Source organism: Coturnix japonica, chromosome 3 (assembly GCF_054131305.1).
Source record: "Coturnix japonica strain WE chromosome 3, WE-NBRP24, whole genome shotgun sequence".
Classification (NCBI taxonomy): Eukaryota; Metazoa; Chordata; class Aves; order Galliformes; family Phasianidae; genus Coturnix; species Coturnix japonica.
In genome coordinates this window covers 13,890,453-13,916,112 of record NC_140665.1, presented here as the reverse complement: position 1 = coordinate 13,916,112, position 25,660 = coordinate 13,890,453, and the positions used below count along the sequence as shown (strand labels likewise).

The 25,660-nt window shown below is 41.2% G+C and overlaps 1 protein-coding gene across 4 annotated transcripts in view; it reads left to right on the top strand.

Annotated features, from left to right (window-relative positions):
- The window catches only part of ISM1 (isthmin 1), a 41,323-nt gene extending 15,963 nt beyond the window's left edge, over positions 1 to 25,360 (top strand). For 2 of the 4 annotated variants that reach the window (XM_085542788.1, XM_015857141.3), the window contains 5 exons: positions 9,500 to 9,736; positions 16,460 to 16,727; positions 19,633 to 19,776; positions 21,826 to 21,915; positions 23,509 to 25,360. In XM_085542788.1, coding sequence (XP_085398914.1) covers positions 9,500 to 9,736; positions 16,460 to 16,727; positions 19,633 to 19,776; positions 21,826 to 21,915; positions 23,509 to 24,026 — 1,257 coding nt within the window. In that variant the 3' untranslated portion in view covers positions 24,027 to 25,360. Of the gene's footprint in view, positions 1 to 9,499; positions 9,737 to 11,110; positions 11,405 to 16,459; positions 16,728 to 17,229; positions 17,372 to 19,632; positions 19,777 to 21,825; positions 21,916 to 23,508 lie in introns of those variants that run through there. The other 2 variants (XM_085542790.1, XM_085542789.1) reach the window with 2 other exon arrangements.
- Positions 25,361 to 25,660: the final 300 nt, after the last annotated feature.

Below are 25,660 nucleotides of genomic sequence, written 5' to 3'. Positions count from 1 at the left end.
TTTGTTGCATAACAGAAGAGCGAGGGTCCGTTTAGTATTGCCTCTCTGCTTTTCTCTTTCTTCTTTATTCTGTTTAAGTCCTTCCACTATAAAATAAAAGGAGATGATTGCAACTGAAACTGTGTGTTTGCGCACATGTAGAATAAGTAGGGAAAAGAGTATACCAATTCCCCAGTAAACTCTGCTGCTGTTGGTAAAAAAGAGCTACAATTACATTGTAATCAGGTTATAAACCTCATAGTATTCCCTTGACAATTATTGCAGTTTAGTTGTAAGAGCCATATGAGGAAAGAAGACATTTATTTATCTCTTTAGCACGGTTAAATAGCTGGAAGCAAGTTCAGTGCCACAGCCAATGAGGAAATGCTTTTCCAACCTGCTCTGCAGTGCATGTGCTGTATACATATCAGGCTCTCCCTCTATGCAGAAGCAGGGATCTGGGATGGTGTCTAGAGTCATGTCTCTGTTCCTCTAACAGAGGAGGCCAGGACACCTCAAAGCTGAACTGCTGATCTTTTATACTTTGCTGCTCCTTCTGGTTGCCAGGACTAATCAGAGGATGGTTTGGGGTTGATCCATACAGTTAATTGTCGGTGGTTCCTGGGTGGCTTCAGTCCACAAACAAGTCTGAAAAATAAAATAGCTTACTCCAAGAATAGCTTAGAACTAACTAGTGACTGTAGGGTAGAGAGGAGACAGAAATGAAGATATTTTCTTTTCACGTAAGTATCAGATTCAAAAGCATCTGCCTTGTTCAGTGTGTGTATGGTATTCATTTCCTGTCTGCAGTCTATTGGAATGCCCCCCGAGTCGTTTGAAATTGAAAATCAAGTCATACTTCTTTAATCAGCTCTAGGAAATAGACCCCCTCCTTTACTATTCTCAGAAAATTTATATAGACATGCATAGAATTTATAATATAAAAAGCCCACATTTCCCTCCAGGGTAGATGCGTTCTCTACTCTTAAACAGAGAGAAGGGTCTTCAGGTAGCCTTGGCGTGGTGCGCTGCATAGCTACTCACCCGCTCTTCTTCCCTGTCATGTCACTGGAGGGAGGCCTTTCTCTTGTGTATCTGCTTTCTGCTCTGCTGTCATTGAGGGCAGTTCACAGAGATGTAGAAAGAGGGCATAATGTCCACTGATGATGACTTGATACAAAAATACAACTGCTATTCTGTGCCGCATATGCAGTTGCAGTTTATGCTGATGACTTCCAGTTGCTCATGTATCGTTCTCCAAAGCTTTCAGATGTAGAGCCTACAGCTGTACGTGCAGGCTGGAAACAGTGCTGTGCTGTTGGAGCAGAGATGTGTGTGATCCTGAGGCAGCCGCTCAGGTTTCTGCTGCAGTTTTTCTGTAGACTCCTGAGTGCAGTAACAACCCCTTGTAGAGTGTTGTGGGGCATACGTGTGGTGCACAGATATTGAATCTAAACAAGCACTGCCTTTCCTCTGCCTTCACCCTCTAACTTGCATCAAAATGAAAAGCCGGCATTGGTGGGGAAAGCAGCTAGCGGAGGGTCAGGTAAATTATCCCGCAGTGATTCCACGGTGTGTGCTTTGAGCACCAAGACTCCAGTGATTTACCTTTTTTTTTTTCAGGCACAGGAGTATTGCCAGAAGCGCAGGAAACTTTGTGTTTTTGGAATGTAACACTTGTCTGCTTTCTTGCTTTCCTGTTATTGGCTTTTGCTTGTGTGATGAAGTCACCATGTAACTTTTGGTCCGTGGGGACTAAACACTTTCTAGTCTCTAAAAACATCTGCCAGCTAACACAGACGAACTCATAGACACTTCTGAGAGCTTGGGGTGGATATTCAGTGGCATATGAGGAGACACAGAGGCTGGGAATAGCTGTTTTTTTGGAAACTAATAGCTGAAAGCAACCTTGAACCTTGAAAAAGTCTCATGTAAGGCTATTCTTTTGGCTAGGGAGAGATGAAAACTTCACTTATTAAAGCTGGTTCACCTAGTGAAATCCTAGCCACAGTGATTTAGTGGAAGAAACTCGCAAAAGAACCTAGTTTGAAACCCATGAAAATAATTTCAGATGTATGTTTGTTCTCTTCCATTTCCACTGACTGCATGTGTGCTGGCCTGCAAAGCCTGACCAAAAAGTTGTGTACAAAATTATTAGTACTCTGGATTTCCTTTGCTTTTGTGGCTTTGATTGCAGCTTAATCCAGATTTTCCCATTCTCATGGAACTCTGTGTGCAAATTATGATATAGACTTGAAATGATGACTTCAATTAAATTTAGCCATGGCATAAATAGATTCTATTTAAAACTATACTACGCTGCTGATTTTGTGCAAGTATTTAATAAAGTCTAAAAGAATTGGTAAGGAATTTTCATTTCAGCATCACAGGTTATAGGAGTGAAATAGCTGGTTTACCCCTCAGCTGGGCATTTCTCTGTTCAGCTTCTCAATCAATGAGTCCTGTATGGAGAGCTCCAGCCAAGCAGTGATTACAGGGGAGATCTTCAGGGTCACAAAGAATAGCTGAAAGTTTACAATCAATCCGTTTAGGCAACTGGAAATATCTGTTAACTACATGCAAAATTTGGCAGTGGTCATTGGTAAAAGCCCTACACCATCTTCGTTCTGTGTACTCAGCTGACCTGTGGAGGGCTGAGTATGTTCTGAAGAACAAAGCATCAGTGTGTGCTATGTTAGACAGTTTGCTAAAGGGCCTCTGTTTTTTTTCCTTCAGACGTTGAATTGTAATCACCACCAAATCCATTTTATTATCAAAGTGTTTATACAAACTGACAGCTCTTCACTTCCAAGCTGAGCCACACTGTTGTGTTTTCCTGCTTAAGGATTACATGAAATACAAGCAAACAACAGAGTACAAAAAATAGCTGTGCTGTGAAATGTGTGTCCACAACATGTAGGAAGAATTTGCCAGATCTGAGTATAATATGGTTGGTTTTCTTCTTGAGCTCTGAGGAAAACACTGCCTGCCAGAACAGTTCGGATCTGGCCCCTGTGTTTACTGATGCTGTGGAAGAGTGGTCTAGGACTTACTCAGCCTTGGAAGGGAAGGTGACCCCACTACTATGCCCTACAATCTCTGCAGTCATAACATAAGTCTGAGTCGTGTTCAGTTCTCAAGACTTCCTGTGGAACTAAGGGCTAGAAATTTCTAGTGTAAAACAACTAAAATTGAAGAGCTGTGGTTCTGAGATGGATGTACTTATATGCTTTCAGTTGCTGTTTCTGCTGTAAGCAGCTCCTGAGAGCTATCTCTCCATATGGCAGAAAATCAACACTGGTACCTTGGGTTTACACCCCAACATTGCACCTGCTCATAGGCTCTGCTCAAGCAGTGGCTGTGGGTCACGATGTCTCCTCTGAAGCTCTGCTGTCCTAATAACAATGGTTTCCTATTTTTTTGTGGAGACAGTATTGCTTCAGAAGACATGCAACCTCTGATGCTCACACAACCCGTAGCAATACCCTGTGGGATGCCAGCGTTTGGTAGTTTCAGCCATTTAGTCACACACAGGGGTACTGCGAGTTAGAAAGAACAGGATACAGTGTCATTATACTGTTTTTGCTGGGCTAAATGCAGAGCTATTAAAAAAATAGACCCTGCTGAACAGGACTATTTTATATTATTTTTTTTAGCAACCATAATCAGTGGATTTATCTTTCTTGTATGTAATGTTTAAAACAGATGCTCTGTTTTGCAGCCACTTCCTGAAAACAATTGTGCACATGCAAGCCAGTGTAGTCCATTTTAAATGATTTATGAAGAGTGATTATCTAAAAAGGGCTATTAATTACTGCATCAATTCATGTGTGGCTTTCTAAAGATGAGTAAGGTCCTTCACCACAGTGATATAAGTGAACATGAAAGCATGCTTCAATGAAAAAGAGAGAAGCTGAGTGGCTGAGGTACCAAACCTTCACTGTGACTTCTGGTGGTGGGAGCTGCCTGTGACTCATTAGAATGAATGCAAGTCATACAGGAACTAAATATGAGCCTAAGTGGTCTGTCTGCTGCATAAGAAAGCCACAGCAGAGCTAGGAACAGAATGTGGATCTACTGACTGCCTGGACTGTATGTGCCATTAATGATCACATAGCTGTGCATCTCTGCTTTTCAGCTGCTCTCTACACTGTGTGCTTAGCCCACTCTGTCCTCACCCCTGTTCCTGCTGGGCCTTGCACCTCTCATACTCACGATATACAAAATAAATAGATACACGTGTAAACAAAACCCAGCCATTAGATCGCCCGAGTTCATTACAGATCTTGGATCCACAGAGGTGAAAATCTTCTGTAGTATCCCAGCATGTTTCTCAGCCTCCCCAGATGGGTTAATTTTAAAGTGATCATTTAGCACTAACCTGGGAACACACGACGGCCTTCAAAATCAAAACAATCTGTTTAGGCAGGTGGGAAATGAAACCAGCCCTAATGGCAATAATGATTTTCTGTGAAGGCCCCAGGCTTCATTTTGTCTCTGATAGCAATATAATCTTTTATAGCGTCTGTGAAGTTTCCTAATAAATAAGCATTCCTTATTGCTAGTGGTTGAAGATGCTGTACAGGTGCATCATGAAAGTACACTGACAGACTGCCGGGTTCCAATTCAAGACCTCTTGTCAAGATCATTTTACAAGATATTTCAAAGGAGTATACAAGAAATAAAAAAAAGCAGTGTAGCTGCAGTGAGAATTTGGTAATAGATTCCCTTGCTGTCTGGGAGTTGTTAGGTTTACAAGCTGCTTCAGTTTTCCCAAATTCTTTCAGTTCCATAATTAGCAGTGCTTGCAAATGTGCTTGGCAAGTGGGGAGGGAATGAAGGAAGGTGAGTATGAAAGAGGTACAAGGGAAGGAGCAGCTCCTCCATAGTTTTTTCCATAGCACCAGTTGCTCCTCCCTTATTCTGTCTCAGTTGTTTTTCCAAGTCTGGAAGTTAAAATAAGGAAAGGAGAAGGGACACGGATCCTTCACCTGATGAAAAAAATGAAGAGAACTTCTCTTGTCCCCTTGCTGAGTAGTTTTAGAAGTTCCCATTTCTGTTTAAGTTTCTACGGGAAAGGGAAATGACATGTTTCCCTGCTGCTCATGTCTAATGTGCTCAAGGAAGAAAAAATAAGTAGACAATGGACAGAGTTAAAATAACCTGATAGATTATCAAAAAGTTAAACTGCAGTACCAGGTAGGAAATTCTTCCTGTCCCCAGTGCTGTATGCTGGTGATGCCTTTTACGCTGCCACAGTGTAAGTCCCTGGATCACCAACATTCAGCTATACTAAAAAAAATCCACGTGAATTGTTCTTCCCTGGTTTATAGATAGACACAAATGCATTGATATATGGGATTTTAAACCAGATCAGAGTGACTTCATCAAGTCTCACATCAGTTGGTGGCGGAGATGAGAAAACAATGCTCTGGGTCTGTTTTTACTTTCTTGTACATCACAACTCATCCTTCACACTCCACCCTGTAGGGTTTATGCCGTGAAGGAGACAATATCATGTTTTATCCCCATGCTGTTTTTTCTAATTTATTTTTACCATACCCTCCATTTGCCATCCCTCTGTAGCCCACACCAGTCAGACTACTGAATTCAGGGTACTGAATTACTGCCTTCCCTATTTCGGTGATGGGTATGGCAAGGTATGCTATTGTGTAATGCAAACAGTGTGGCAGATTCTCTCTGTAGGATTTACTCATTGCCTTGTCGCACAGCTGTGAATAATGAGTTCCTGCCCTTCTATACTGGCCATACAGAATACTCCGAAATCCTTAGCTGTTTTTATACTAGGGACTTGCTGATCCCATGGTGGCAGCAGAACTGTTGCTGACAGCAATCACGAGTAGCTCTTTAAAAGTCATCTTAATGGAAAGTTATGAATAATCCTGCTAAATCAAAGGTGAAAAAAAAGCAATTTGTCTTAAAATATTTACAGCAGATGCATTGCTTGAGCAAGAAACCAATGATGTGCCTGATTTAGAAATGTCATAACTTCAAAGAAACTGAGTCAGTAGTTCAGAATGAAACGACATGGAGTTCTAAAGCAAGGGAAGCAACTCTGCTTTTCCAAAAGCAATTGGAAATACAAGCTGCGGACAGCTAAAAATAAATACTGTGAAGTAAAATCATGTGAAATAACTTAGAAACAAGAAGGGAAGGATACCCCTCCCCAGATTTTCACCAGTTAGCCTTGTAACACAAGCACTGTTTTCTTCAGCAGTCACGCTGGCATTGTGGCAAGGACAGCTTTCTCCCTGCTAGAAAGGCCTTGGGAGATCCTTTGCCTGAGGTAATGCAGGAAACCAGCGAGCCTGTAATCTGCTTGTCAGGTGCAGTACAAGCTCACTTCTTATCCATGGCAGCCCCTACTATCTTTGTACTAAAAATAGGCATTTTTAGTAACACCACGTATCAGTTTAGACACAGCACTAGGATTTACCTGTCTAAAACCAGACCTCCGATTCATTTTAATAAGTGAGAAAAAATGGTCTTTTCCTCCCGCTACTGTGAGCAGATGATAACTGAACCTGCAGCCAGTGAAAGAACATGAAGGAGCAGCACAAAGCTGTGCCAGGGGAGTTTCAGAGTGGACACAAGGAATAATTTCTTTACCACAAGGTGGTCAAACACCAGACCAGGCTTCCTAGACAAGTGGTGGATGGCCCATGCCTGTCAGTGTTAGGAGGCATTTAGACAGCACCCCCAGTAATATGCTTTGACTTTTGGTTGGCCTTGAAGTGGTCAGGCCATTGGACTCAGTGATCTCTGTAGCTCCTTCCAGCTGAATCGTTCTGAAGTTGTTTCTCACTGACGCTGCCATTAGAAACGTATTACTAGTGTTGAACCAGGGTCTTATTCTCATGTCCACCCTGACCATGCAGAGTGGTCTATCTCCTACCTCTCTGTAGCACTCTTTTGTAAGGATAATTACCGTGTTTCACCTCAATTTTCCTTTTTAATGTTCAACAACCCCAACTTAGTGAGCCTGTAATTAATGACAGCCCCTGCCCCAAGCAGCTTGGTAGTGGGCCCGATCAGCCTGATGTCATTACTTCACCATGACAATTTTCTAACTAACTCCATGTGATATTCCATCTGTCTGACACTATTAAAATCTTTTTATATAGTCCATATTATTGTAGTTGCTGAGCTCCCCGCAAACATCACAGGGAGGGAGGGAAGTGCTGTTATCCCTACCAAGGCACAGACAGACCGTGACCTAACATAATCACACATCGAGCCTTATCAGAGAATTAAATGTAGGTCTCTAAAGTCCTTGGCCAGCTCTCCAGCTGTATGGCATGGTAGCACACGGAATCAATATGCTCCTGTCTTTGCAAGAAAATAAGGAAAGCATGAAACTCCATGTGAGAACCACATTATTTTTTTTAACAAAATCTCACTTAATTTTAATAAAGGCAAGATTATGTGCATGACACCCCAGGAAAGAAAGGAATTAAAAATACCACTTCTTCTTGTTCCATTTTCAAGTAGTTTAATAACAGTGCAGTTACTCCTTGTTGATCAGGCATAACTGACAAACCATTTAATCCTCATGTGCCGAGCAGTTTGAAATTAAGTTCTGTTGGATAAGTGTTAAGTTAAATTTCAAGTGTATGGGTAAGGAACTAAAGTTAGCTAAGTGGCCATTGGTTTTGTTTCCCAGTGATTGGTGTAATGTGATTTATTTTCTACTTTGTATTAAATAAGGTGTTGGCTAATGGATAGCCCACCAAAGACACGTCTTGCCTGTTTTGTAGTGAAAAGCAGCATTCCTGGTTTAGCTTTTGAACAGTACAGTTAGGAGCACATAGACTAATTCATACCTATGAATGAATTTGGAATGAACTTTGTTCACCAGTGCTGCTGACGGACAAATAATGGTCTTTTGGCACTTTCAGAGTGTAACCATTCTGATCATGAAAATACTTCAAACAGTTCAATGCGACTAAATCTGACTCTGCTCTTCTTTACAAATGCAATGCAGTGAAGAGGAGAAATGCCTTTTACTTGAGATTTCACTTCGTCCCAGATTAACTCTTAAAACTTGGTTTATTTAAATCCCCGAATACTTTTCCTGTAAATGTGCACAGATTTTATTGTAAAATCTCTCCAGAGGTCATTTTAGAACATTCTGTGCAAACAAACACAAAATAAAGGAAAAGGCATTGGAACTGCTGCCTATTTGAGACCTTAACGAAAGGTACATTAGCTTAATTTGAGCCAGAGGAGCTGGATGGAGGTTGTGTTTAACCAGATATGCTGGCAAAAACATGGTAAGAAGAGCCAGAACCACATGTGGCCACTTCACTTTAACTATGCTTGTTTTAAAAGATACGTCTTTAACATTTACCCTATCCACGCTTGCTGTCTCTTTATGAACTGAAAATAAAAGCTCCCCAGGCAGTCATACTAAGACCTCAAACCTAAATTTTTTCAGCTGAGTCAAAAGCAAAACCTATGTTCAATCAGCCCCACACATTTTTTGTAGCCATGAGATTTGACTTGTCTGCCTCCCTTTTTTTTTTCTTTTTTTTTTTTAATACCCCAAGTCCCCAGGCCAGTCCTAACCCAGGGAGTGTTTTGATACTGAATGTAGCTCCTTGGTGAGGTCAAAGGCAGTGACAGCAGTGCTACTGGTTCGAAGGCAGCCTGCTGTAATAAACTACATAACCCAAAAGTACACTCAGCAATAACAAAAGCATTAACCGCTGACCCACAGCTTGGTGAAATTCAATCCCACCATTAGGCAAACATGAAAATAAGATCCCAGAGGAAGGAAGGAAGGTTCAGATGTTCAAGACCAGAGAAATCGGGTGAGAAAGACAGACAGCTAGATGGAAGTTGTTGCAAACTAATGAGAAAGAGAAGGAAGCTCCCAGTTCAACACAGTAGGACCCTTTAATGTCATGAATTTGAACTAAAACTTAGCAGACGGGGGTTTTGCAAACTGAAATGCTCTGTAGTAAAGACATCCTTCTACCATTTTAGGGACATAGAATCATGGAATCATTTGAGTTGGAAGGGACCTTTAAAGATTAACTAGTCCAACTCCTGTGTAATGAATGTAGACATTTACAGCTAGATCAGGCTCAATCTGGTAGAACTTGATTTCAGAGAGCTTGCTTCAGTTGTTCATGATTCCAGATCTGCTTTAAGTTAGATGCTTGTGTCTGTGTGTTGGTGTCACTTGAAGACTGGAATGTTCCAGGAACCTAATAGAGCTAAGCACCCAAATTTGACTTAATTTTCTGATGTGTCATATGGTTACAGATCCACACCAGTGTAACTGAGTATATTTCAGTGAGAATGAGGGGTCAAACTCATGAAACCTGAGAAAATATATCATAAATCCTTTGTGTTTAAAAAACTAGCTGTGGGTCAGGATGCCATAAGAACTTCTATTTGCACTCTGTAGTCATCATTAGCAGAAAGCTGAACATGGGGGCTCTGGCAGGACTGCACCTCAGTTGTTGTTATAGCGCATTGCTTTTTTTCCCAGAACACACTCACTGCAGATGACCATTCTCCTGAAGACAGCTTTGCCCTGAACCCCGAGGACAGAAGAGAATACCCTGATCTCCAGGCTGCCCACCGGCCATTCCCTAAGCAACGATTCAGGCAGGAAAATGGGCATACATCCTTACAAAGAGATGGACCTAGATCTTTCCTCCTGGATCTCCCAAACTTCCCTGACCTGTCAAAAGCAGATATCAACGGGCAGAATCCCAACATTCAGGTACAAATTTATGCTAACCTGTGATGTTTTACAAAGATCATTTTACTGAATCAAGTGAACTTTCAGCTTAGCTTCTATGTCATGCAGTCAGAATACCCTGCCTCTCTACCAAACAGAGACTGTATATCTTTGGATATTGTTGATTGCAGAACATGGGTATCAGTATAGACCTATCCATAATACTAAAGGCTTCTTTGCTTTTATATTTTAGAATATGTTCTCTTCTTTGGTATTAAACGGGTATTTTCAATTCTGCTTTCAACTTTCCATTGTAAAATCTTTATGAACAGATTCTCTTTTGGTATGCCATTATAAAGCACAACTGTCCCCAAATGTTATAAGACAATATGTGCAGCAGAAAGGCTATGTCATGGCCTGCACCAGTGATGGGGCACCTGGTGGGAAGGCAGGGCCAACCCAGGGGAGCTCAGGTGCACGCAATATACCTGAGTAACCTGAAGGCCTGGAGCCAGGATCCACCCCTTCCCAGACCTCATTTAAGGATTGGCAATGGAGCTAAGGGTATTTTGCTGGAGATCCCTACTTACTAGAGGTCTTCTGAAGGTAAGCAGTTTAATTCTGTTGTTTCTGTGGATGCTGTATTTGGGTTTGTTCTCATTTGCTGCAGCCTAGAATTGTGCTAGTTCACTTTTTTTGCTATTCTTTTCCATCACACTACTGCATTATAATAGGTCTTCAAGTTACTTCTCAATATGCTGTCCTCTCTATAGAACTAAACCTCAGAATCAATTTCTGCAGCAAGTGCCCGTAAAAGAAAAACTGTCTGCGAGAAACTTTGTTATATGTTATTCCTCAAACTATTCTTGGGTTTGGAATGGCCTCTTGCAAGCCATTTGCATCTTAAAGCTTCAAGGCTTAGAAAGAGGAAAAAATGAGTGATTTGTTTTTAATTCAGAACCTTAAAGCAAAATTGGCATTAATAAGAAGTCTTTTTTAACTGAAACAATAAATTGAAGTGTTGTTCTGCCTAAGATGTGCTTATAAAAACAATACGCTAATAGAACTAGTTTTCTGGTTAAATAAATTCCTGGCTTCTTGCAATTCTCCAGCCCACAAAATTACCATCCTTTTGATATGTCTAAGAAGTACATACATAAAGATATAATAGACCTATTCGTGAGAGAACAAGCTGTCTCAAAGTCAACACTCCATTACTTCATAGATGGCTCAGAACATTAAGAAGTCTAACAGATTTGGATCAAGTGCAGGTCTAGTATTTGACAGGCCAAGGTAGTAAACAAGTTCAACATGCGGTGCCTTTATACATCCTTCCAGAAAGCTGTAGGAAGAGAAGGTAGGGAAGCTATATGAGCCCCAAATTGTGGAAGGAGTTAAGTAGTATAAAATCACTCTTTGTATGTAAGGCATGAAGGAGGGCAAGATAAAACAAAAGCTTTCTCTGATTCATGACAGCATTTAATGATTAGACTTACTCAAGGAACAGATAAATGACTGGAGGATGGAAACATTTCCCTGGCTTGTCTTTACAGTAACTGCTTCTGCTATGACCTCTTTTTCCACCACCTGATGCTGGAAATGTGTCAGCCAACTAAGTCAGCAGTTTTGCTGGACTCTGAGAACTGGAAAACCTTATCCTGTAGACTGGAAAACATTGGGCAACATTAATCCCAGAGCTCTTGCTTACACGTAAGGATCAACTTTTTCAGAAATAGGCTGCCTATGTTCTGCATTACTTAGTCAGCTTATTCAGGTGCATAAGATGTGCAAATCTTCCTTAAATTCCTGGCTGACTCTCCTGCAGCACTTTAGGCCTTACAAAGATAAAAATCTCATTCATTTACTACAAAATCATTTGTAGAAATGACTTTGAAGAAATTTTATTTCTTTGCCTGAAGGGGGGGGGGGGGAATAAAAACGAGTTATAGTGAATTCTTGCTTATGAAGTAGTAACTTACTTATCTGAATGATAGTGATTACAGTTAGTGACTAGCAATTTTCTCATCAGTTGTTTGGCAAAAAAAAGCAGAATCAATACTCATTTTCTGTTTTGCCCACCGGCTTTGGGGTTGGTGAGATACAGTCCTAAGAGCATTAATTTAGGATCATAGAATCTTTAAAATTGGAAAAGACCTCTAAGATCCTCTTAGATCTTAGCCATCTAAGATCTAAGATGGCCATCCGCCATCTTAGCCATCCGCCTACCACCAGCATTGCCCGCTAAACCATGTGCCTTAATACTACATCTACCCATCATTTTCTGATCAGCTCTTCTAACCAGCCTTTTACAGCATCTCAGCTGTTCTCTGAGGCCTTCCTATCATTAAATTAAAACCCAGAAAAGTGGAGAGTGCATGTTCCTTTTCTTGTTCCTTGAGCTGGGTCTGTACCATGGAGAACTCCCTGCTCCAAAGCCCATCTCCCTGGTCAGTCTGTCTGCTTTACTGTGCTCACTGCAGAAGCATGGAGCAGCCATGTCAGGAGCTAAGTTACTTCTCTTAGCAACCTGGAAGGATGAGTCTTGGCAGAGCAGGGTGCTGGAAAGCCACGATTAACAGCTTCCAATGGTGGAGCTGTGACCTCTGCAGTGATTTACTGTCACAGTGTAAGAAGAGCTTGCCACAAAGTGCAAAATTCAGGCCAGGGCTTGGGACCAGAACTTGAATTGAGGAATTCAGATAGGCCCATCAGAACAAAAATGTCAGGATTTGAGTCATGTTGCCTTTGTTGCTCCAAGCAAACTTTAATACTCTTCACTTTCATCCAGTGAGTTCAGAAAACCACTGTAAGCAAGCTGTCGTGACATTACCAGAAGTGATTTTTCATCACTACTGTATAGGTGGTAAATATACAGATGTTAACAAAGATGGTAATAAATTTACAAAAGATTATAAGCAAGAGGGAAGCTAACCAGTGGTGATGCCTTCACTGTGGAAGCTGGGGCAGTCTTCACTGAAGAGCAATCTCCAAGAGATGCTGCCTCAGTGAGGGTCAGCCCTTAAATGAGGTCTCAGAGGAGGTGGAATCAAGCTCCACCCATTCTGGGAGCACAGCTAAATTACTCTCACCTGAGCTCCCACAGCTGACCCAACACTTGCCTCAACTGATTAATCAGTGGTTCAGGCTGTGATTACCAATCTCCCATGCAACTACAGACATCATTTTAGCTCAACTGTTATGTGGTGTAAACATAAATTTATCATTTCAGTACCTTATAATTAACCAATTTCTGTTCTGATGTTACAGTATCTACCTTGCTGACTTGCATGTACCCATCTTAACAGAATGGCAAGTTCTGCACTGAAAGTTTGCATTCGTTTCATGAAGGAAAGAGTAGAAATGTCCCAGAACCCACGGCTTGCACAATACTGCTAGTGGACTTCTTCCTGTAACATTATCTCCCAGTTGCTTAGGGCAATGTTTACACCATTAAAGTGAATTCAGAAACATTGTCTCAGTAAACAGGACAAAGTACTTAGAACTTTTTGTGCACTCCAGCAAGTGGGGATAATATTTATCTTCTGTATACTTTTGGCCAGGAGAGAATTGGATGTTGGTGTCTCAAGACATCTGTGCTTGATACATTTATTTCATTAGAAGTCCATTCCAAATGTGTTGTTTTAATGTACCTATGCCAATTGCTTTTAACAATTTTTAGAGGAACATCCTTATTTATAGCTCAACCAACCATAAAAGAAATGGCTTCACTTGAGGGTTGAATATTTCTGGAGATGACTGTGGATTTATACAAGAGCCATGTTACCACAGACATCTTGGGAAGCGTGACAAAAAAATAAATAATCATCTTTGCAGTTTTGATAATCTCTGGAAGCGGAAAACAGGGAAAATGAAGTCTTGAAAACAGTCTTCATGATAAAAATACTAAACAAGGTCTATTTCTTAGTTTTTGAGAGAACATGTTTTTATTGGAATCGTTACATGACAGGAAAGCTTTTCCAGAGCTGTCTTAACTGCCCCCTTTTTAATGACTACGGTTCTGGATCTCATTTCTTTTTATTTATTTTTTTTTTCTCCAATTTTTAAAAATAAAAAATAAAGCCACCACAAAACTATACCGAAATGTATTTGCCTATTGTATGTATGTATATGCAGTCATAGGCTAATGTTGTTAAGGTTAACTGTAAGTAGTGGAAGAAAAACTTTGCTTATTCTGAGGTGAATCTCTCTTGACCTCTTTTTAATTCAGACATCTCTTATTGTGATAAAGAGATTACTGATTGTCTCAGGCCTTAACTTCTTATCTAGTTCACGGGTGGCAAAGCACCACAGTACTGCAGGGTCAGTTACAGTCACGCAAGAGGAAAAGTGACTAAGTGCAAGGACTCCTCCCCTGCACAGGTATCACTGAAAGAAGCAACGTATGCTTGCACACACTCTATGCCTACCCATGGCTCTGAGTCCCCCCAGTGGGGTGTAGTTCACAGTTTGTTCCTCATTAGCTATCGACTCTAAGCTGTAGAGTAAGGACTTAGAGCTTGTGGTGGCACAGTTAAATTCCTCACACCTTGTTTTCTGGAGAACTCATTTTAAAAGCCTTTTTAATAAACCTGTTTTGTAGTACACACAGCCTGATTGCAGATGTGTCTTGAAAATAAATTGGCAGTGCTGTTGAAGGTCTGATGAGGTCTTTTGAGCCTGAAATTCACCTGCCTATTTTCCTCAATGTAACACATCTCTCCTAGGAGATATGGTTTAGGGGTTTCCTGTCGGTGTGGTAAAGGGAGGATGGTTGAACTAGATGATCTTATAGGTCCTTTCCAGCCCTGTGATTCTGTGATTCAACATAGCCCAACAGAAGCCCCTGTGTCTCTACAAACCATCTTCTGCTTCAACTACCTTGGAATCCTGAATAAATGTTGTAAATCCAAATCCTTATGGTCACAGTCACATAACTGCAGTTTAGCAAAACAAATGGAATGATTGTCAAGTACTTATTTAAAAAAAAAAAAAAGTTTAGTTTTTTTTCTATTTGCTGAGTCATTGCTTACAAGGTTAATGTGGTCTTAAAACAATATTTGTTACCAGAGTAAGTACTAGAGTCATACTAATTTTCACATGGTCAGTACTAAAGCCCTCTGACTGGCCAGCAGTGCAGTGTTACCCACTCAGTAGCATCATTTATTTTCACTTATTGTGAAAACTCTGTTTTGCTTGGGTCAATGCAACAGTTTTGAAGCCCTGAACTAACCCTGTTTAGTTTTCAGACTTATGAAATCCATTTTAATTCTTGGTCTGTAGAAACTGAGGTTAATGAAGTAATCATTGTGATTCTACATTTAGTCTGGAAGTAAAATATCTCTTGTGTAAAGATGCTGTTAGGCTGACAACAGCTCTTGCTCTTTCTCCCAGTGCCATTTCGTACTAGCCTCAAAGTTATTCTGCTTCATTAGCTCTGTCTGTCTATGGTCAAAGGCAAAGTATTGAACTGATTCAAAATTCTCCAAAAAGGATGCACGAGCATTGTCTTGTCTGTTTAGTTGTGGTTGCTGTTACAAAACTATGGCATCAATTCTTTGCTTTGCATCCTACAGTAGATTCCTCTGTAGATCAACCACTCTAGAAACTTTTTCTTGAATGGGTCTTGTGACCTAAAATGTAATTATACATTTTCCTGTTCTTAAATAGCCCAGTTTTCCTGGAGTACTATCCTGAAAGATTGTTTTTTAAATCTGTAGAACATGAAGAATACATTATAGGTATATCTGATACTCATTTCTGTGCTGTGCTTAGCCAGCCCAATGTAATCACTGAACCACACCAGCATGAAGCATCAGAGCATTTCATGATTTATCTGTGGCTGTGATATGCTTGAGTCGAGTCATAGGGCCAAGGTTTCTGATGGCTAGTTCCTTTTTCTACCTAAATAGCCACTTATATACACGCACAATATTTATCCAAGAGTTGTGTAACTGCACATTGTTCAGCCCAAGTAATCAAGGGCTGTCCCTGTGCAGCATTATATTTGCACTCTTGATGCCTGTGAGAAAATGGGGCAGCAAAATATGAATCTTGACTCTGGGTTCTGCAGAAGTCATGAGTGGATCATACAGCATTACCCTCTGCAGCACAGGAGGACCTGCAAGTGACTTACATAGCTCTCAGCTTTGTTGTGTGGTTTCGTATGGCAGGGCATGATGAAGACACAGTGCAAGGTGGGCAGTGTATGAGGCGGCTGAGCTGCTGCTACAGGGCAAAGCAGATGCAAACCTGCATTGATCCAGTGCAGACTGTGGGCTATATCCTCCATCTTCGCACCCATGGACTTTCTTATCCCTCTGCTACATCAGTCTAAGCTCTTGGAACAGGCTCTGCACACTGGTGTGTTTCATGCTTGCTTCAAATTCAGCCCCAGTGTATTTAGAAGAACAGACACCATTTTTTTTTTTCCTGGTCATAAATGTCCAGGTCTGAACATATTTTCCCCATAAGGCAGAAATTTCTGCTGCAAAGGTTTTAGGCACAGCATGGGTTATTATTTTGCGTGGTATTTTTCCTAGCCTTTGTTCCAAGGTCTGATTCAGCAGAGGTAGCAGAAGGAATCACTCAGCCTCCGCATATCTCTGCGCTCAGTAATCCACATATGGTTTACAACATGCTAACCCTACGGTGTTACTCAGTCCCCTTGCAAGGCAACATCGGTCATTTGACTTTGCTGTATAGAAAGTCTCCCTGTGACTAGGAGGTGACGGTGACAGGCGGGCTGCTCTCTTTTGAATCCCGTAGGTTACCATCGAAGTGGTGGATGGCCCCAACACAGAGACTGACAAGGACCTTCAGAAAGAGAGCAGCAAGTCTAGCTGGTCAGTCTCATCACCTGACTGGAGAAACTGGTGGCAGAGGTCCTCCACCTTGACTCGCATGAGCAGCGGTGACCAGGACTATAAGTACGACAGCACTACTGAGGACAGCAACTTCCTGAACCCTCTCGGTGGGTGGGATGGTCATGCACCCAGTCACCGGACATTTGAGTCCAAGGAGCAGCCAGAGTATGGTAAGTTTGTGTTCCAGGCCTCTTATGGGCATCTTGGGATTGTAAAATGAGTTTGGGGGAAATGAGAATGGTGAGGCATTGCTGAAAGCACGCCAAATGAAATAGGATTTTTCAACATGTGGCTTTTGTTCATCAGCTTTTAAATACAAATCTGTGCAGATGCACAAGCTGTACTGTGGTAGCTACATTCCACTAGTAAGTCTATAATCTTGAAAATCATACCAGTTATCCCATAAGAGGGTCTTTTTTTAGCCCTAAGTGTGCTTTTTTTAAAAGCAAAGGAAACAAGGTTTTGTATTTATTTTTAGAGTAAGGATAAGTACAAATTTAGAATCATGCAGTGGTTTGGAAACTAGCATATAATTATTGGATAAATAAGCAAGATCTAAAACGTGGTAGTGTTTGGTGGATACATAAATAAGATGAATTATGTTGGTGCATGTGTGGGGAGTGGCACATGCAGCAGGAACATTGTGTATTTGCGTGTGTAATTCTCTTCCAGATGTGTCATGGTGAAAACAATTGTTTTCAGCTTGTTGCATGAAATGGTTGCAGAAACTAGAAGCAGAGAGGAGCTACATTTGCACATTGCCCGAGTAGGGTATAACTATCCGCATGGGAAAGACTCGAGGGAGGTGAATTAATATGTGCCGTTCAGGAGCCACAGGTAGATCAAAGCCTTGCTGTTTTGTGATAATAAATAAATAGAATTAGTTAGAGCAGGATTTCAAAGCCAGAGTATTTGTGGCACTTGTGTTGCAACAGCTAGATACTGCAGAGTGGCTGTTGTGCGTTGTTCCATCTTAACTTTTGCCTGTTTATGTCCTAGAGCCTTAACACTCAGAGAGCCTTTTCATAGAATGGTGTGTTTAAATGTATACATATGTATTAAATTTTTGTGGCCAGAAGATTAAAGCCTATCCCTTCTTTTTGCACCTGTGCTTAGTTGTGGGCACACTTATTGCCAGGAACTCATATATTAGGTGGATATTCTTTTAGGCAAAATAAAATTGCTATCACAAACAATAGTTGTAGAATTAATAAGAACCATGTATATATTAAAAATAGGGAGAACAGGTTGAGATCCAGGAGGAAATTCCACCTAGTATGTTTAATAGTAGCTAGGTACTGTGTGCTTTTTAATGCAGTATGAAGGTGAGGTAGGCAGGCCTGCAAATGATCTTGGAACTCTTTACCTACACCAGGGCACCTTACTAATTACAAGAAATTCTTGGCATTCTGACTAATGTAAAATGTTGTGTGCTTCTGGCCTTTGCCAGGAGGATGTTGTAGTAGATCATGTCTGCAGGGAACTTCTATGCAATTCCAGCCATCTCACTGTTCACGTTTCACCTTCCTATCTGCTTTATCTTGCCCCTGCTGAAATGTACTGCACAGTGACCACCATTGGAAAGGAGAACAGGATTGAGAGAGAACAGATCTGAAAAGGTCTTCTGCCTGTTCAGATTGCTGTAGTGCCCTCTTGAATCAGAATCAGGTGTCACTGCACACAGACAGTACTGCAGGCATCATCATTCTGCACAGACACCTGATTCAAGTGTGGCATATTCCCAGGCAGCATCAGTGGAAGAAAAGCACATAAGGTCCCTGCCATGAGGAACTTGCATCTAGGCAGCTTGCTATGAATGACATATATAACCTTTGCATACTCCTGGCAATAAATATTTAATAGCACCCTACAGAGTTGTTGTCAGTCATTACATATGGTACAAATCAAGTTACATGTTCTACTAACCAGCTCAGGAAGTCCACAGACAGCATGGAAGTGGGAATGGCGTGTAGCATGGAGGCCTTTTCAGACAAGATCTGGCCCTGCATCTTGCCAGTGCCTACATGGTCAGCCTGTAGCTATAGAGCAGGGCTCTGTCTGAGTCACTAAACTCACATTTGCTTTGCTGCTGCTGTGAGTGTAGCCCACGTGAGCGAAGCCACAAGCTGCCATCACAGGGCCAGCTGAACGCACATAGATTACAGAGAACATGATTAAGCCATGAGTTTGTAGTGAGACAAAGGTCAGCTGGTGAGGGTGAAAGGCAGTAGGTCAGTTAGAATGGGAGTGAACTGGGGTTGGTTTGTGAGCTCCACCTGGTGCCCTTCACAAGGTGGGATATGCAACAGACATAAGAGACTGGATCTAAGGAGTTTAGATACTTGATAGGGGCACCAAATCTCAGTGGTGCAGACTTGGTACTGATTATCTTGGCTGTTTACTAGAAGACTATAACCTCATGTTTCCACTGCAGAAGACTCCTCCTACTTAGGAGTCACATTTGGTGCTATTTAATAGTTTGTGTGGACCAGTGCAAATTGCAAGTTGTTCTTGGTGCAAGATGACTTTGTAGATCCCTGCATTCATGGCAGTATTCTGGTAATATATGTTTCTAGAAGAAAAAAACTTACAATTTTCATACATGACCCTCAGCCTCCCACAGTCCAACATCCATGGTATCCTAAAAATTAATTAGGTAAGTTTTGTTGTGCTACTGCTGTGTGTTTTGAAGAGAAGAAAAATGAACTGCAATTTACCCTCTAGTATTAGTTTGTGATCAGAAAACATATTCCTATATGAAGGCAAATTATGTGAGTAGATGTGTACTGTTAGTCCATGACCCAGCTCTGCAGCTGAGGAGTCTCAGTTGCCAAAAGGTCAAAAGAGAAAGGAAATATTTTTTCAAATAATGCTGCATGCATTTCCCTGAGGAGCATCAAGTGTGAAAACCATTTAAACAGCAGTCTTATGCCTGGCACTTAGCCCGAGCATCAGGTAGAGACATCTGGATTCCATTCCTATTTTGCCTTCTTAATAAAAAACATTACACACAGTAGTTTTGGGTAGTAGGAGTTGTGTTTCTTCATTTCCTTCCTCATCTTTGTTTTTATACAGATTACGTTGATGGTGAGGGAGACTGGAGCCCATGGTCCCTTTGTAGCGTCACCTGTGGGAGCGGCAGTCAGAAGCGGACGAGGTCCTGTGGATATGCCTGTACTGCCACTGAGTCACGGACCTGCGACAGGCCAAACTGCCCAGGTTTGGTTGTGCTAGCAGAAGGGCAATGGGGATAGGTGGTCATGGGAGTGGGAGAAGAACCCTACTGTGCGTAAAGCCAAGGCCCCATTGGGTCTTTGGCTAGGTAGGAGTTCTGTTGGGAAGAGAGATGTTGATTCTCAAGGGCATTTATGAAATGGCAGGTTCTTTGCTGGTAATAATATGTCTCCAGCTGCAGTTTACCATCCCCTGAGACTTGAAAGATAAATACAGGCTTTTTTTAGATTACGGCAGTCATTTTTGTGCGTAGTACATTTTGTATTCCAAAGGGTGTAATCTACACTCGTGTAACTAATTTGTGTTAATTTTAGCATTTCAAAACAGCCGTGCTGTTGCCTCAGCGAGCCCGTATTTTGCTACACAGTGAGTGGACATGCCTGTGCTTTGAGCAAATAGCTCCCCCACTTATATGGCTTTTAAGATGTGCGCCTAACATATCCAGAGTTACTGTAAAACTCCTCATCTATATATTCTTTCTAACATGAAGAAAAAAAAAAAAAACAGCTTTAATACCTGTTCATGTTTTACTCAAGAGATCTTGTTATTATTGGGCTCTTGTCCTTGGAAGTCAACAACTATGTTAAGGTAGAAATGTCACCTTAATGTCACCAGCTATATTTTCCAGTATTTATTACCAGCTAGCATCAAATGGGGGCAGACTTGAAAGAACATATTATGTCATATAACAGACCCCCAACGATCAGCAAGCAAAATATATTCACTCTTTGAACCTGCGCTGACATTTTAAAAATGACAAGGGCAAAGCTCAGCTTCTGCTGTTTATAATTCCAGCAGTGAATTACTGCCTTGTAATGGATTCTTGTGTATCTATTATTCTTCATCTGCTGCTGGAGTTAAGGCAAAATCATATGATAATTTTATTGAAAAGCTGCCTGAGGCTGTTTTGAAGCTTTGCAAGTCACTATTATGCCCTGGTTCAAGAGATCAGGAGAAAGTTCAGTGGAAAGAAGATGGATGGTGAACAGACTTCATAGTTATCATGTATTAAAGAGCTTTCTGCTCTCCGTAGACGTTTTTAAGTCAAAGGGGGAAAAAGAATAGTGTTCAAACGCTTCTTTGAAGAGATAATTGTTTTAAGGCTACAAAGCGCAGACTGGGGAACATTAGGTTGCTAGGCAGGGTGAACTAAAACAGCACAGAAAGGACGCATGCTTCAGAAGGATCAAGTCATATGTTCCGGAAATCCATTTGTGTCTCTGCTGATAGCAGACACTTAACTGGTGATCGCTGGAGGATCCTGATCTTTTAAGATCCTGATATTTTTATTCCGTTGCTTCTATAGCTGTGATATTGCTGCTGGAGCGGGGGGTTGGGCTTGATAGGTGAGGTTATTTATCCCGTGCCTACTCTCACAATTCAACTCCTAGTACTAGGAGAGACCAACAAGTGCCATTCTTTTTGTAATAGCATCTTGCTTTCTTGCACTTCCTGAAAACTGATTGCCTGTGTATGGACATGAATTTATACACCTGTCTTCAGATATGTTGCTGTGATTTATGACATGACACAAACGCTGTTTCCCTAGTGCTCTATAGTTGCTGCTAGGACTCATGTATTTATTTTGTCAGCCATTTGTATTAAGTGCTTTTGAGACAATGCCGGTCATATAAAACTGACCAGGTGGAGTGTGTGCAAATGTCCTAAACTGAATTACTGGGAGCTGCTAACAAGCCTTGAGTCTAGAAAGACTAGGAAAACATTGGTTCTGCCATCCATCCCTGCACCAGGTTCAAAACTAAAAAGTTTGCTGCTGAAAAACAATCTAAAGTTTAAGAACTTTTTACCTTGGGGTTAAGCTAATATTTTAAAACAGCAGTTAGTTTTGCAACACCCCAGATTCCTTGTTCATTATACTTTTAAATGAACGCTCCCTCCAGCAATAACTTCAGAATGCTTCTTTGACTAACAAGGCAGGTTTCAGAATGGGGGGAGGAGGAGGTGGCAGGGGAGTAGTTGATTTTGTTTTGCTCTAATGGGAAAACACCACCACCATTAACATGTTTGCCATAGGGATCGAAGATACCTTCCGGACAGCAGCCACAGAAGTGAGCTTACTTGCTGGGAGTGAAGACTTCAATGCTACCAAACTGTTTGAAGTTGGTAAGCAGCTCTGTCAATCTTCCAGTAATAGATAAGAGACTTTCTTGAGTTTTCCTATTGTGTGAGTCCAACATTTTAAATTTATTGTAAGAAAACACAATGTGAAAATGGCTGTTTATTATCTTACTTGAGTTTACAACAGGGACCTACTCACCTTCATCACAAACTTTCTTAACAAATTTCTGTGCCGTTCACTATAAAATTGTGAGTCTCTGTCCTAGTTCAGAAAAGAGCTGTGAGTGTCTGTGCTAATGGATGGCAAAAATCAAACACTGTTTAGCAAGGAAGATACTATAAAAGCAATTTAAATACAGCTGTCACATTAAAAATGAAATGGCAATAACTTTTACAAGCCTGAATAGCTTTTATAATGGTGTGTTCTGCAGTGGGACAAGTCAAAGCTATTTTATAGGGCATGACTTGATACCTGGTGTATCTAAAATTTAGCCCAGCTCTCTAACATACTGATTCCATCCCTCTAGTGAAACCATGCGGTGGCCACTCTTAAATGCTGGTGGTAACGACCGGGTAAACAGAGCAGTGCTGGAGCACAACGGTTAATGACAGCTGGGAATGGACTCTTTAAAGAGATAGAAAACCAAAATACAGATCACTAAGTAAATATTTTGCAGGAATGTTTGCTGTAAGTGCTTCAGGTCCCAGTCATTGCATTACTTGAGTCCTGCTTAGTGTGGAGCAAGATGTGCAGGGTTTCTTAAATCCCACAGCCTGACATGAGCACCTTAAACAACACTTTGGGTAGGAGATGTTTGAATGGGTTCTTTCAAGACTGTTGCAAAATAGTAGAAGGCCAGTATTCAGTATACTACTAGGCTATAAGTCTCTTTAATTCCAGTTATAAGTCATGACTTTGGTGCCATTAAGTACTCCTAATGTACAGACACTGTAATATTATGTCACATCTGCCCATGTAGAATCTGAATCATTTCTGGCTGCACTGGTGAGAAGTCAGCCAAGAAATATCCCTTTGGGAAGATGAAGAGAGGGGAAAAAAAGTATTTTGTAGTTAAAAGGAAGATGTAATTAGGGCTTAATAATAAAGTTAAAAGTAATCCAGGCTTTGCTTGCCATATTGCTGTTTCCAGCATAGTAAGAAAATATTTTAACATCTGAATCTGCTGTTCTTACAGAGGTGAGTGTATATACAAGGGCTTTAAACCAAAGACAGACTTCAAAGCTGTGGCCAAGCTCAGGGAATGCAAACTCCCAGTGTCAGTTCTGTTGCTTGTAAAGCTCTGACAGTGTCTCTTGTGCTGCATGGGGATATCAGAAGCTGGGATAGAATTTGCCAGGTAAAAGAAACATCGAGGATTGTTACTGGCATTGGTACTGCAGTTTAACTCAGCGTAGCACTGATGGGGCCCTTGAAGTCAGTCACCTCTTCGATTTCTTTATGAGACAGGAAAGCTCCTTAACACGTTGCAGACAAGGCAGTAAGGTTTTGCTACTGCCCTTGGTTTCTTAGGCAAAGCACCAGAGCTGAACAGCAATGCTTTACTCATTTGTTATCATACCGTATCAATTGAGCTGCTGCATCGTATCCTAACCTTTCCATTTCCTGCCCTTAAACAGATACTGATAGCTGTGAAAGATGGATGAGCTGCAAAAGTGAGTTCCTGAAGAAATATATGCACAAAGTGGTCAACGATCTTCCCAGCTGCCCGTGCTCCTACCCCAGAGAAGTTGCGTACAGCACTGCTGACATCTACGATCGAATTAAGAGGAAAAACTTTCGCTGGAAAGATGCAAGTGGTCCAAAGGAAAAACTGGAGATCTATAAGCCTACTGCACGGTACTGCATCCGCTCCATGCTCTCTTTGGAGAGCACAACACTGGCAGCTCAGCACTGCTGCTATGATGACAACATGCAGCTGATTACCAGAGGAAAAGGGGCAGGTACACCAAACCTGATCAGCATCGAATTCTCAGCAGAACTCCATTACAAAGTGGACATTCTGCCCTGGATTATATGCAAAGGTGACTGGAGCCGGTACAATGAAGCACGGCCTCCAAACAATGGGCAGAAGTGTACAGAAAACCCTACAGATGAAGACTATTACAAGCAATTTCAAGAAGCAAGGGAATACTGAAGAGGTTTTCCTCTTCAGATAGAAAATAGCATTCATTTCCTGGATGCCAAAGAACTGATAACTGCTGCTGCATTATCTCCTTGACCAGGGCCAATCAGTTTCTTTCTAATGAATGTGTATAGTTGTAATATAATACATAACTATTTTTCATAGTGTGTGTAATTTATAAGCACATATCTCTCTATCTCACACACACCTATTTTTACATACAGACATACATAAAACTTGTCCCGATAAGATTTTATACTACAATAATGTTCATTTAATAATGTGCGTTTTGCTTTATTCGCCAACTACAGCATGTGAGATGGGGGGAGCAGGAGGTAGGGGTGCAGCTGCCATCACCGTCAGGACCAAGGCCTCAGCTGAAGAGGGCATATATTCACATTCAAAAGTTATTAGAAACAACGGGGTTGAAAAATGTACTACTCCATATGGGAATGATTTACAGGATTAATACATGTACAGCATTAGTTTTCTCTATGAGAGATTTCATGACTAATCATGTCTAAGAAAGGAAAGGTTTTTGGTTTGTGTGTGTTTGGTTGTTTTGTTTTGTTTCGGTTGTTGGGTTGGTTTTTGATTTTACTACAATCCCTCACTAGCAACTGGAATTCTTTCTGTTACTGTCCAGGTCAGGTCCTCACTATCCACCTGGGGCAGGCCTGCAGTGAGGGAAAGTTGTGTCTTTCCTGTGAACCAGAATCAGTCTGAGAGCAGTGGTTCTCCAGGAGCTGCTACAGCTCCAGATATGTAACTACAGCTGACAGGGCCAGGGTCTTATGCTGGAAAGCAGATCTTCAGGGCAGTTACCTGTAAACTAAGCATACTATAGGCCACTGGAAGAGTGAAGCCCAATGCTTAATATAAAGAGTGTTTATTTTTTCAGTGATATGGAATGGAATACACATTTCTAAGAATTTCCCTCAGATAGAGCATGCACCCAGCCTTTTTCTCCCCTCTTTATCATATGCTGAGGGCACAGTACCCTACAGAAGAAGCTGTTCATTCAGGAAGTTGTCTGGGAGGGACTATGGTGAGTTAAAACTTAATTATTATTTTTTTTCAATAAAAGCTGGCGTTATTTTTGTAAAGTATTTATTGAATTATAACAATAGTTCACATATGGGTTGTGTCTCTAACATGAAAGGCTTCAGTAGATGGAATGCAATGGCCAAGAATGACTGTTGTTAGGCAAAGATTTACTTCCAGATTTTTATAAAGCACATGTTTACATACATGACCCTGTAATGAAGTGGTGGATACCTGCGTTTCTATGAAAGATAAAAATTACACCACGGGTAAATAAATATTTACAGTTCCATCCCATACAAGTCTGTCTTGCTGCACGTCAGTAATGCTTTCATTTAGAAAACTAAGGCTAAATGTCACTAGAGAGATGTGTATTTTCGGATTGCATAGTCTGATGCCCATATGTGCTCTGCATGTGGAACCACACACAGCAGTAAAGCCAACCTTGCATTACAGTCAGACTGAAGACAGCCATGAAAGACAACTCCTCTCACTATATATGTGAACATATACATGCACACTGTGAATCTCTGCACTATCTCTGCTGGCCTTTCAGGTGCAGGCTGATTGCAACTTCCTAGACAGATACATGCATCTCCTCC